The 14,378-nt window shown below is 40.0% G+C and overlaps 1 protein-coding gene across 4 annotated transcripts in view; it reads left to right on the forward strand.

Annotated features, from left to right (window-relative positions):
• LOC102940836 (glypican-5) overlaps positions 1-14,378 on the forward strand; it is a 614,981-nt gene that overhangs the window by 356,937 nt on the left and 243,666 nt on the right. For all 4 annotated transcript variants that reach the window (XR_006283739.1, XM_043522374.1, XM_037908861.2 and 1 more), the window contains one exon: positions 12,051-12,171. Coding sequence is in view for 3 of the 4 variants with exons in the window: in XM_043522374.1 (XP_043378309.1) it covers positions 12,051-12,171 (121 nt within the window). In the remaining variant the exon portion in view is untranslated. The remainder of the gene's footprint in view (positions 1-12,050; positions 12,172-14,378) is intronic.

Genomic DNA, 14,378 nt, shown 5'->3' on the forward strand with positions numbered 1-14,378 from the left:
GGCTGTTTGTGTTGCAGTCTCTCAGGCATATCACTTAAATTCAAAGTTCTCTTTTTTTTAAATACAGTTATTTAATAAATGTTGCTCTTAAAGAATATTTTCAAGGGTTTTTGCCTAGTTGTGTTAAATATTTAGCCCATGTTAAGATTTCCTTTGGTGCCCAATGGTCTGAATGTCTTATCACACACTCTACTTTTACCCCCGGAATAACTCCACTGATTTCAGTGTAATTATGACTGATTCACAAGGGTATAACAGAGAGAATTGGGGCCAGAGGGCTTGGTCTTCTATATACTCCTCTAGCACTAGTGTCAGGGATGATATTATAGTCCTTTTCCTCCAGAGAAAGTGTAAATTATGTGTAAATACCTAATTAGAGTGTCCACCATTCTTTCTATTTTATATTTCATTATTTTGCAGGTACTCAGCAGCATGCTAGGTGCCTTGCCAAACAAATGAAAAAAATACATTCCCTGCCCTGAACAGTGCCGCCTAGACTCAACATGACACAGTGAAAGTCATAAACAGACAGCAAGTGTGTCCACACTAGGCTATGTAAAATCCTAGCATGGACAAGGCAGTTGTGGTTTTAATATGTTAACGGGTAAACACCTTTTTCTTGGTCAAGTCTGCCAAAGGGGAGGTAGGGAAGGACAGAGTAGGGGAAACTGCAACTCTGGCAAGATCTGGAGGGTGAGTACAAATCCTGAAGGTACCATTAAGTTTTACTGTGTTACCACCTTTCCATGCCTATTAATTCTCTTAGGCGGGATGGCAAATGTGAGCTTTAAAGAAGGGATTTGAACACACTGAGAGTGGCAGCTCTACAGAAAGGTTTAGGGAAGGCCATCCTAACAGTAAGGAGTAAAACAATATGTATGAAAGCATGAGAGTTTTCTGACATGAAGGCATAAAAAGGGTATGGGGCTGGCATCATTACCACAGCAGAGAGGGCTGGGTTGCACCCTGCTCTGAAATGCAATCGGGCTGCATAATGTAGAGCCTTGGAAAAAAAGAACAGGGCTTTTTGAGCTTGCAGTGCAGTGGAGAGACAATGAAATGGCTTGAAGGTGGAGGTGCCATGCACAGATCCACACCCACTCACTTGAGAACTGAGGCATGTTAGGCTAGCTCACTTAGTACCATAAGCCACAAGGAGGCTGTGGAATGTGGTTTATTCCTTTCCATGCACACACAGTGGCTACTGTGACATTCTAAAAATGTCTGGCACTTTTCAGCCTTACAAGTGCCATGTACCAGTATGTGTACAAACTAAGACCATGAATCTTCGCAGGAAGGTGCCTCTAGAGAACAACTTTGCCAGCTAATTATTGGAATTATTGGACTCTTCTCATTGCAAGTTTCGTATTACAAATGTGGGGTTTGGATGTCCTTTCATTTTTACACTGGCATAAATCAGGTAGATCTTAATTTTAAGTCAGTGGAGTTACACTGGTGTAAGTGAGAGGAGAACCAGGCCCAACTAATAAAATGTACAGTCTGAAGATCTAAAAAAAATTTACTTTAGCAAGGATTTGTATTATGGGAAGTGTTAGAGTTTGGCAAAAGAGAATAGGTTGGTTAAATATACACAAACTGGTGCATTATTTTATATCTCTGTTTGCTGGACCACAGACAACAAATTTATCAAGATGTTTTTATTATTTTTTGAATAAATGTTTATTGAACATTGCATCTTAATGAAAGGCGATACAGCTACTTGCTAAGTGTCAGTAGATTAATCATTCCTCTCTTGGAGACTTCTCAGTTGCCTTGCACAATGACTCACTAATCCAGATAATAAAGAACTGGGACAGATCTTTTCACAAATAAAAAAATATAACACAAGGCAAAAAAAGTACATACTAGGTTTCACTGGGTAATGTTATTGATGGAATTGCTATTGAATGAAGCACAGTCCTGTCAGTCACAGTCATGAATCTGTCATTCCAAAGGGATCACTGGGGGGCCAGTAGATGGTAGCCAAGGAATTGGTGTTTTAGAAATTGATGCAACATTAAGCAAAAGGTCTTCATTGCGACTCCATGAAGTTGGTTGGTGAACAGCCAGTAGAATACTATGATCACCATCCAGGTGCTATAAAACTCCTCTCCATTTGGTATTCATGTCCATTTTTCAAAGGCAAGTATTCAGGGTTGTTAAGAAGTAAGTTGATAAGGCTGAAGGCTTATTTCAATCCACTCTTTAGCAATACAGTTTTCTTGCTATTGAGCATATGGTACTGTTTACCAACTTCGTGACATCTCCCTGGGAAAAAATCATTCATTATACTGCCCTATAGGTCATAAGGCCAGATGTGCTGAGATTTGCATTGATAAAACACAGAAGAGATGGTTAAAATGATAAATTTGGGGCATAACATAATGGTGTGGGTTAATGGTTAAGGGTAATTGTATTTTAGGCTAGTCACAGGAGAAATGACAGGGAAATGAGTGAGGGAATTTGTTCAGAATATTAGCTATCTATATTCAAATTGAAGGAGTATAGGGAATAAACAGGAAAAACTGGAAGTATTAGTACACAAGCTACATTATAACTTAATTTGCATCACAGAGACTTGGTAGGATAAGTCTCATGAATGGAATATTGTTATAGATGGGTATAGCTTGGTCAGGAAGGACAGGGTAAAATGGGAGGAGGGGTGCATTATACATCAAGAATATATACACTTGTTCTGAGGGCCAAAAAAAGGTAGGAGGCAGCCCAGCTGGGAAACTCTGGGTAAAGATAAAAGGGGTAAAAGTTAGGAGTGATGTAGGAGAGGGTCTATTATAGACCATGACATCGGGAAGAGGAGACGGAGGAGGCATTTCTAGAACAAATGACAGACATATCCAAAACACAAGACCTGATAGTAATGAGGAACTTTACTCAGACATCTGCTGGAAAACTAATATGGTAAAACACAAAATTTCCAATACATTCTTGGAACATATAGGAGACAACATTTTGTTCCAGAAAGTGGAAGAAATAACCAGCCATTTTAGACTTGATTCTTACCATGAGGAAGGAATTGGTAACGAATCTGAAGGTGGAAGGCAATTGAGGTGAAGGTGATCATGAAACGATAGATTTCATGATCCTAAGGAAAGGAAGGAGTTAGAGCAGTAGAAGAAGGACAATAGACTTCAAAAACACAGACTTTAACACACTCAGATAACTGCAAGGTAAGGTGCCATGGGAAGAAAATCTAAAGGGAAAAGGATTTAAGGAGAGCTGGCAGTTTCTCAAGGATATGCGATTAAAGGCACACCTGCAAACTATTCCAATGCAAAAGAAAGAAAGAATAGTAAGAGGTCAAGATGGCTCCATCAGGATCTGAAAATCAAAAAGGAATCCTGTAAAAAAAAAAAAAAAAGTGGAGACATGGACAAATTGGTAAGAAGAGTACAAAAGAATAGCACAAACATCCAGGAACAAAATCAGAAGGGCTAATGCACAAAATGAGTTACTCCTAGCAAGGGACATAAAAGGCAAGAACAAGAGGTTCCTTAAATAAATTAGGAGCAAGAGAAAGGTGAAGGAAAATGTAGGTCTTCTACTTAGCGGGTAAGCCAATAACTGATGGCATCAAGAAAGCTGAACTGTTTAATGCCTAGTTTGGTTCAGTCTTCACTAAGAAAAGTTAATGGTGACTAGATACTCAATATTAACAACAAGGGGGAAGGAGTGCAAGCCAAAGTAGGGAAATATCAGGTTAAACAATATTTAGATAAGTTAGATACATATTCAAGTCAGCAAAGTCTTATGAAATTCATTGTAGGGTATTTAAGGAACTAGCTGGAGCAATCTTGAAAATTTTGCTATTAGCTTTGAGAACTCTTGGAGGATGGGTGAAGTCCCAGAAGACTAGAGAATGGCAAACATAGTACCTATCTTTAAAAGGGGAGCAAAGATACCCATGGAATTATAGACCACTCAGTCTAACTTAAATAGTGGGAAAGATACTGGAACAAATTATTAAACAATCAATTTGTAAGTAGCTGAGGACAAAAAGGTTATAGGGAGTAGCCAGCTTGTATTTGTCAAGAACAAATCATGCCAAATCAACCTGCATTCCTTCTTTGACAGGGTTACAGGCCTGGTGGTTAGGGGGAAGCAGTAGATGTGATGTACCTTGATTTTAGTAAGGCTCTTGACACACTCCCACATGACATTCTCATAAGCAAACAAGGGCAATGTGGTCAAGATGAAATTACTATAAGGTGGGTGCAGTGCATGATTGGTTGAAGACCAAACTCAAAGAGTAGTTACCAATGGTTTGTTATCAAACCGGGGTATGGGGGTGGGGAGGCGTATCTAGTGCAGTCCCACAGGGTCAGTCCTGGGCCCAGTACTGTTCAATATTTTCTTTAATGACTTGGATAGTGGAGTGGGGAGTATGCTTATAAATTTGCAGATGACACCAGGCTGGGAGAGGTTGCAAGCACTTTGGAGGACAAGCTTAGAATTCAATTGACCTTGACAAATTGGAGAAGTCAATAAAGCCAAGTGCAAAGTACTTCACTTAGGAAGGAAAAATCAAATGCCCAACTGCAGAACTACTTTTGAGAAGAAAATGAGAGCTCAGAATTTCAACGTGGTTAAAGCAGTGGTTCTCAACCTGGGGTACGTGTACCCATGGGGTTATGTAGAGGTCTTCCAGGGAGTACATCAACTCATCTAAATATTTGCCTAGTTTTATAACAGACTACATAAAATGCACTACCGGAGTCAGCACAAACTAAAATTTCATATAGAAGATCACTTGTTTTATATTGCTCTATATACGATACACTGAAATGTAAGTACAATATTTATATTCCAATTGATTTATTGTATAATTGTGATTAAAAATGAGAGTAAGCAATTTTTCAGTAATAGTGTGATGTGACACTTTTGTACTTTTATGTCTGATTTCGTAAGCAAGTAGTTTTTAAGTGAGGTGAAACTTGGGCATATGCAAGACAAATCAGACTCCTGAAAGGGGTACAGTAGTCTGGAAATGTTGAGAGTCACTGGCCTAAAGAATGTAGACATCCAATTTCCACCATAAATTAATAAGAATTGGGCCCCTGAATACTATAAGCAGCTTTGAAAGTCCTAACATAGATAGTTTACATCAACTTCTGAGGTTTAGATATATTTAGCCAGATCCTCACACAGAGTAAAATAGGATTAAAGTCAACAGAACTACACTGATTTACATCAGATGAGTTCAGTATATTCCTTGAAAAGACCTTGCTATAATATCAAGTATGCAGTACACTAATATTATTTTTAAAAGAAATTGAGAAATTCAGTGTACGAGACCATGCATGGGGTTTTTTCGGTGGGGTTTTCATGTTGCTCTCTAATCCCCACTTTGAGTATATGCGGAAGCTGATTTCCTTATTCAGACTGAGTTCATTCAGGCTGGTCATCTGAGTTCAGAGTTTCTTTCTGATCCTGGGAAGAGCATAGACCATTAGCCACCACAGATCAGAGCACTGGGGAGCTTAATGGCATATAGTGGCCCTGCTCAGAGTAATAGCATCCTGAGGGAAATGGAGCCATGGAAATGGTCTCCCAGCTGGACACTGATCAATAATACATGGAACTGCTGCCTGTAAAAGCTTTGATCAGATGCTTGTAACCAAACTGGTACTGTCTCCTGTAGGGAACAGGGAAGGGAATGGTGTGATAATGCCACCCCCATTTCCTAGTCTCATGTGGCTAAATATCATTACTACTGTATCTAATGCAGCTCCTGCAGCTATCTGTCTGGCATCTTTCAGTTTTAAGGTTTGTTCTCTGAACTCTGTAGCTATCTAAAGAGCCAGTGGAAACACTGGGTTCGTTTTCGACATTGTATAGGCAGCACTTTTCATCTCCTTTTTTCTTCAGTAGTTTGGGAGCATCTTATATTTTGTCCCCTTTCCGATGACAAATGAAAAATAATACAGTGTTTCAAAATCGCTGGTATAGTTCTGACTTTGAAAAGAACTTCTAAAGCCAAAATCTTTTTTAAAAAATAAGGAAAGAAATGTATATTTATGTTCAAAATATTATCCATGCCAGTGTCTAGGCAACAGTTTGCTTCTGACCCATTTCAAGCTTAGGATAATTTTGTGAGCTAAAAATCACCTAAACTGTATTTCTGGAAAGCTGTTAAGATTTTATTAAATAACGTTTTTAGCTTTTCCAAGTAGATCAGTCGAATAATGTTACTATTAAACTCACAGTTTTGAAACCGATTAGGAATTCTTCCTGTATTTGCTATTCATTGCATGCTAGCAGAACGGTTAGTTCAGAATTGCTGCATATAAATGATGTTTTTATACACATCTCCTGGTCTTTTTAACCTGTAGGTTGTTGATAAAGACATTTCAGGGTCTAGTATGAATAAAGTACTAAAGGAAATAGGGCGTGTTTTTTTAATAATTAGAGTAATTAACCATTGGAACAACAAGAGTCATGGTGGATTCTCCATCACTGACAATTTTTAAATCAAGATTGGAAGTTTTTCTAAAAGATCTGCTCTAGGAATTATTTTTGGGTAAGTTCTTTGGCCTGTATTACACAGGAGGTCAGACTAGATTATCACAATGGTCCCTTCTGGCCTTGGAATCTATGAATCACTGGCATTAGCAATTCTGCACTACTATTTTTCAGTTAGATTACAGATTATTAGATAAAGTCAACCAATTTCTGACAGTTCTTAATGTACATTCTCAGTAATTCAGTAATTGTGTTGTCAGCACAAAAAAAATGTGTTACATAGTGCAAAGAAGTAAACAAATCAAATTACCTTTCAGGAAATGTATGTTGTTTATTCCAAGGTATATCAGACCTGATGCAGAGCCAGCAGGTTAATTCTGTGCTTACAGGATAGGAGTTCAAGTCAGATAGATGTGTAGCTGCCTACTGGAACAATCCTGATCTCCAGTTGTAGTCCTCCCTCCTCAGTGGCTCTGTGACTCGTCTTGGGTTGTTAGTGTGCCTTCTCTCCATTATGTTTGACAGCATACATAGAGAAGTTAGATAAAAATACACAATACTCTTGCTGGAAGGTTTGTTACGAATTATACCCAATAGGTCACGCACAGGAACTGCTGCGAATTATGCCCGATAGGTCATGCACAGTTTGAGTCTAGGCTGAGGCACATGAACAAAGTCCACAGCTGCAGAGTTTCCAAAGATACTAAGTTTATTACGCTCGAGCGTGGTGCCCCCCTGCTAATTAGGAGGGGACCCCGAATGCAGGGTATACAGAGATTATATGTCTTTTAGCAAAGCATGTTGCCCTCGTGCATCAGAAACTTTAGCCAATAGACAAACCCTTTTTTAATTTATTATTTATTTTTGCTAAGTGCATTTTTTGTGCTAAACCATTATTTTAACTACACAACATGCAATGCACCAGTAGCCTTTTTATTAGGATGGGAGGCTTACATCAAGGCCAGGAGGCAGGGAGTTAGTAACAGACAAAGAACAGAAACCGGGAGTCGAGACAGGCTGGAAACAAGCGGGGGGTTTTCACAGGAATGCAGTATCTAAGGAACACTCCTCCTGGTGCATGATGTGTTTGCTTTTAGACAATGGTGGGCCCCAAACCAAAATGGAGTCACATATGCACATATGCTAACTTTTCCTTAACAGGTTGCAATGTAACACTGTTGAGAACAATAGTGCACAAGAACCGAGAGAGAGACAGCAAGTTGCTCCTTAAAACAGAGGCACAATTCAACCCGCAGCATTCTAGGCTGGTGCTCTGCACTCTGACTCTGATCACACGCATTTCTACTTAGCCTCTTCAGCTGCAAGGAGGTCCAGAAAACCCCTTACAAGTTCAAGTGATCGTTTATCATGTTAACATGGTTTTCAATACCCTTCATTCTCCTTCCCCTCAAGAGCAACTGAGGGGCCATATCTCCTCTTATTGCTGGAACCCACCACCCTACAGCAAATGAACTGAACTCAGTCCATACTCTCTGGACTGAGACTCTCTGGACTCAGTGTTGTTGTAGCCTTGTCAGTCCCAGGATAAGAGAGACAGAAGGTGGGTGAAATAAAATCTTTTACTGGACCAACTTCTCTGAGTGAGAGACAAGAATTCACAGCTCTTCTTCAGGTCAGATGCGTGTAAGCTTGAAAACTTGTCTCTCTCACCAACAGAAGTTGGCCCAATAAAAGATATTACCTCACCCACCTTGTCTCTCTGGACTCAGTTTGTTAGAGAAGTGTTCCATATGTAAATAGTTAATGGATGAGATCCCAGTAAGTGGCACCCAAGAAGATGGACTAAAGTTCTTGGTTTTCTAGGACCAATAATTATTGTGCTCTACAAATGGCTTCCTCTGGCTGCACTTAACAGCAGCTCCTGTCACAGTTCATATGTCTGGGCAGTCCCAGCCACATCCGGGGTCTGCAGTTGGCTGCCCAGGCATGTGAGTCATGCTGTTTGTACGGCCCCTATAGACTATTCATGTCTCAAGCACATGAGTAAGCAGACCCTTGAGGTCCTGTGGGTCCTAACCCTCTCTGTAGCTTCCAGAGGGCAGTTGGCTATAGGTGTAATGGCACAAATATGAACATAATTAACATACAAATAAATAGCTCTAGAAGATAGAGCCACCAGATTTGATATATGCTTTCCCTGACATCCCAAGATTAGATGATGGGAAATGACAAAATGGGAAATGACTGCCTAGGAAGGAGTACTGCGGAAAGGGATCTGGCGGTCATAGTGGATCACAAGCTAAATATGAGTCAGCAGTGTAACACTATTGCAAAAAAAGCAAACATCCTTCTGTGATGTATTAGCAGGAGTATTGTAAGCAAGACACAAGAAGTAATTCTTCTGCTATACTCTGCGCTGATTAGGCCTGAACTGGAGTATTGTGTTCAGTTCTGGGCACCACATTTCAGGAGATATGTGGACAAATTGGAGAAAGTTCAGAGAAGAGTGACAAAAATTATTAAAGGTCTAGAAAACATGATCTATGAGGGAAGATTGAAAAAAAGTGGGTTTGTTTAGTCTGGAGAAGAGAAGACTGAGAGAGGACATGATAACAGTTTTCAAGTACATAAAAGGTTGTTACAAGGAGGAAGGAGAAGAATTGTTCCCGTTAACGTCTGAGGATAGGAGAAGAGGCAATGGGCTTAAATTGCAGCAAGGCGGTTTAGGTTGGACATAGGGAAAAACTTCCTAACTGTAAGGGTAGTTAAGCACTGGAATAAATTGCCTAGGGAGGTTGTGGAATCTCCATCACTGGGTATTTTTAAGAGCAGGTTGGACAAACAATTGTCAGGTATGGTCTAGATAATACATAGTCCTGCCTTAAGTGCAGGGGACTGGACTAGATGACCTCTCGAGGTCCCTTCCAGTTCTATGATTCTATGATATCTAAATATCAAACACCAACAATGACTTAGGCAGCAGACTGATTTGAACATTGTCTTGGAGTCTGGGGCCTCAGTCTTGCAAACACTTACATGCTTATATTTAAGCACACAAATAGCCCCACTGATCTGAATGGACTTTGGATTCAACCAAATATAGATAATGAAAGTTATGCCATTTTTCTTGATCTAAATTAAGTAAAAGAGCGGGCCCATTTAGCAACAAACAGTATAATAACATTGCGTGAGATTTGTACCTCCAGGCATTGGAATCCCTCAGGGGATCATTGGCATGGAAAATGAATGAGGCTCAATAGATGGGGTGGATAAAGGCATTGCTTTTGGTTGGATCATATTTACACAAAATCTGTATAATGCTGCTGAAAAGCATTGAATGGAGGCTTGTGATTTGCAGAGTTAAAACAATTTCATTTGCAGGCAGAAAAAAAAGCTTTTTTACATTCTTTATCATTGTAATGCCCTGAATATCTGGAGAAACTTTGATAGCTATAGCAAGTGATAAAAAGCATAGAGCAATGAGAATAGGTAGCAAAGCATTCCCTTGCCTTGTGCTGCTGTTTATGGAGATAGTTTGTGATGGGAAGATGTTCAGACAAAGGAATGCACGTGGAGAATTGTAGAATTGTAGAACAGTTTGATGGAGGCTATAAATTGATGTCCATAACTAAATTCCTCCTGTACTGCAACAGAATGGTCCCAAAGAGCTGCATCAAATACCTTTTCTGTGTCTAATACTAGGATACAGGCTGCTATTGGTTGGGTATTTTAACATGACAAATGTTTTGTTTTTTTAAATTTCCATTATTTTGCCCACTTTATTCTTCCCTGCTCTCATTCATGATTGTCATCTTTCCTTTCTCTGTGAGGTTAAAGTCATTGATAATTTTCCTTAACTGACCATGCCACCTCCTCTAGTCTTCACCAGAATTTTAAGCAGACCCTTGAACTCAAATGTTAAACGGCAGTATGTAATGTTTTTATTGTCAGGTTTACTTGAAGTCTAACTTTATTCATCTTGTTTGGTTTTAATTAAGACAGGACAAACATCCTAGTAAAAGTCCAATTATAATTTGCAATTCTGTTAGTCACTGAGAGAAGAGATAATTTATGCTGGCATTTTCAAAGGGTATTAGGTGCCCGGCTCTAATTGAAAGCCAATACAAGTTGAATGCCTAATTCTCTTAGCCCCCTGTGAAAGCCCGATCCTAAGTTTTCCAGTCTTAAAAAGCTATCAAAGGAAGACTGCTGACAGACTCAAAGAACATCTGAGTTATCATGTAGAGCAATGCTTCTCAAGCTATCTGATGTGGGGGACCGGCAATTTTTTTTCCCAATGTGCGCGCAGACTGGCAGCCGATGGCTCGCGGACTGGCAGCGGTCCGCGGACCACCACTTTGAGTAGCCACAGCTACATTCCCTACATCAGTGCTAAGGAGACAATTGTAACAGGACCTTTCTCTTTGAGTTCCAATTTGGAAGAATGCAACCTCCTTCTGCTTGAGTTTACAAAGGTGTACATTTGGCATGATGATTCACAGTTCCCAAGCAGATATGGATACATAGGGGAAGCCAGTTGTTGAGTGACCTTCCCCATCAGTCCCAATGCCTAACTGGGCCATGAATATCTCCTTGTCCAGTTTTGCTGCAGGAGGTGCAGGGAAATCAAAGTAGTTTGCACAGATTCCCCAGAAGCATGGGGCCCCAGTTTGTTCCTTGTACTTAAGGATGCAAAAACAAGAACTACAGCAATGACTGAATGATTAGTCTGTCTGTGTCTATAACTTTGTCCATGATGATAGGATGAGGATGCTGATGGAGGCAGGCATTTACTGTGTGAGAACAGCTGATGTTTTTCAGATCCAAAGGTCTAAGGTGAGATTGCCCAGAGCCGGGCCCTATGTATGTATATATCTGAACTGCTCCTAACAAAGTCATAATGACAAAAATAATGCATGACTGAGATGAAGACCGCTGATGTATCAGATTGTGCTGCTGGAAGGAGTTCTCACAATACATCTGAGGCTGAAGCCTAGCAGGCAATCGGATCTTCTGAGTTGCTGACCTCTCCTGAGAAGCCTCATTTCACTGAGTGGAACATTCCCCTGCTGATCGAGAAAATGTATAGTGTTGCCGACTCTTGCGATTTTACTGCAAGTCTCGCGATATTTGGTGTCTTCCTGAAAGCCCCAGGATCCCAGTGATTCTGTGAAAATCTCAAATTTGATTTTTAAAGCAAGTTTCCAGCCCTTAGAGTTGCGCAGAAAAGCTTGAAGCATAAACCTGAAAGGTTCAAACACCAAAATACAAATAAGAAACCTGAAATGTCGTGTTTTGGGGTTTTTTTTTTTTTTAATCTCTCATGATCTTTTGGGGGGCTGACTTGTGATATTGGAAGGGTTGGAGTTGATAATACTGCAAGAAATCATGTCATTTTATGCAGATTTGGGCTGATGAAAGAGAATTGTTTGCACTAATTACACTATTTACAACCATGTTTGCTTTGTAATATGTTTATTGACCCTGACTCATTACGGAAAATCTGTGCATGTTCATTATTCTAATGAAAATAGTCTGTAAAATGTTACCCTCTCATTTTCAGTGTAAATATTTTCTCTCTGGTTGATCTTTTGTTTCTTTTTTTTTAGTTACACCAGCAGAGTTGTTTCCAATGGACTTAAGGCACAAATTAATAACCCAGAATTGAAAGTCAAAGGATTAGACCCTCTCATCAGTCATTTAATTGACAGACTTCATCATTTTAACCAGGTAAGTAAGTCTCTCATTTAAAAGTTTTTCCACATTGGGTCTTAGAAGGGATCTGAAGGTAAAAACACTGGGGTATATTGTATGCTATACTGAAGCACAGAACCAAAAGAACAGCACAGTGGAATGGTGGTAAACTGGTCTATAAACTACTTTTGTGCCTTGGGAGCTGGTCTAATTTATGGCACCCTTCCCACAGCTGTCAATGGGCTGCTCTGCAATCCAGAATCCCTGTAGTGCTGAGGGCTGGGGAGATGCCTCCTTATCTGCAGCCCCATTCATTACACAGGGGCCTGTGACAAGTGTGAAGTTGCCTATGCCATCCTGTGGTGTTCCTAGGCTGGTGGAATTTTCCTCCAGCCTGGAGCAGACTTGTTTGCTGCCAGAGTGAATCCCCAAATCCGTGGTGACTGAATTCCATAGAATACCGTAGTCAGGATACAGAGTGTGACTAGGTCAATTAACCTCGTGTGCAACTTTCAAAATGTTTCCTTGCCTGAGTGTGATTTCTAACCTTTCCAACCATAAAAGGAAAGATGATCTGCCAATAGCTGTACCAGAAACATGATTAACCTAGTCTGCATAAACTTTCAGCTCATGCTTCCTTGGTTGTGCTTGCTGTCCAACCGGAACTGCTGTGTTTCGGTGCTGAATCCATCGTGATTCTATTGTACTATTTCTTCAGCACAACTCTTTGCAAGTTGCAGAAATAGCGTCAGTCTAAATGAGCTAGAGCTAACAGATTTAACAGCAATTGATTTTCATTTAAAGTAGACGTGTTTTCTTGTCCAGTTGAAAGAATATTTACAGCTTGGGTCATCAAAGTCTGCAGTGTTTATACATGAACTCTTCCCTAATTTTTCACCATAAGAGAGTGGTATAGCACGAGACTGAAAATAGGCAGTTTATAGGCAATGGTTATTGGACCTGACCTCATCTGCTCTGGAAGGTATGGAAGAGAAAGTAATCTGCACCAGATAATGTGCTAGAGTGAATTATTTTCTTCCTGGGTCTGGGAGGAAGCAAGGAACTGAGTAGCTATGACTCTGTGTCATAAGTTGGTCCTGGAGAAGCACAACTTTGTACTGCTCCTTACCCAGGGTTTGTGGCAAATCCACAATCTAGCCATCAATTAGTACTGCTATTAAATTTAAGCTGGTTCTAATATTTATCTAGGCTGAAGATTTAGGGATTCTTTGTATTATGCTGTTTGATTTAACTTGCCATTGGGAATTATAACTTCCAGAAGGATGTGGTATTTAATATTGCAGTGAAATAAGTATTATTAAGCTAGATTGGGTAAAGTGAGTATTCATTATTTATTGGCTTTTGCATGTTATCAAATAGTGTTAATTTACTTTATAAATAGTAATTATAATTGATCTGTGTAATAGTTTTCTATAAACTCTGACAATCAAATGTAATTAGAAATAGATTGTCTGTCTGAATGTCTGTATAACCACTATGCTGGTCACGCAGCTCTGACCCCAGCAGCCTGTCAGCAAACACCAGCCATGCTCTGGCTTCCAACAGCCTTGGTTACTACTTGCAAAGTAATCCCAATACACCGCCAGTCCTAGATTTCCCCCGCGCTGTGCAGCTCTTTCAGGTCCATTGCCCCTTTAAGGAGATCAACATAGAAACATAAAATCGTAGGATTGGAAGAGACCTCGGGAGGTCATCTGGTCCAGTCCCCTACATTCATGACAGGAGTAAGTATTATCTGCACCATCCCTGACAGGTGTTTGTCTAACCTGCTCTTAAAAATCTCTAATGATGAAGATTCTACAACCTCCCTAAGCAATTTATTCCAGTGCTTAACCACCCTGACCGTTAGGAAGTTTTTCCTAATGGCCAACTTAAACTGCCCCTGCTGTAATTTAAGCCCGTTGCTTCTTGCCCTATCCTCAGAGGTTAAAGAGAACAATTTTTGTCCCTCCTCCTTGTAACAGCTATTTATGTACTTGAAAATGGTTATCATGTCCCCCCTCAGTCTTTTCTTCTCCAGACTAAACAAACCCAGTTTTTTTTCAATCTTTCCTCATAGGTCATGTTTTCTAGACCTTTAATCATTTTTGTCTCTCTTCTCTGGACTCTCTCCAGTTGTCCACATCCTTCCTGAAATGTGACACCCAGAACTGGACACAGTACTCCAGTTGAGACCTAATCAGTGCAGAGTAAAGCGGAAGAATTACTTCTTGTGTCTTGCT

This window comes from Chelonia mydas, chromosome 9, assembly GCF_015237465.2.
Source record: "Chelonia mydas isolate rCheMyd1 chromosome 9, rCheMyd1.pri.v2, whole genome shotgun sequence".
NCBI lineage: Eukaryota > Metazoa > Chordata > Testudines > Cheloniidae > Chelonia > Chelonia mydas.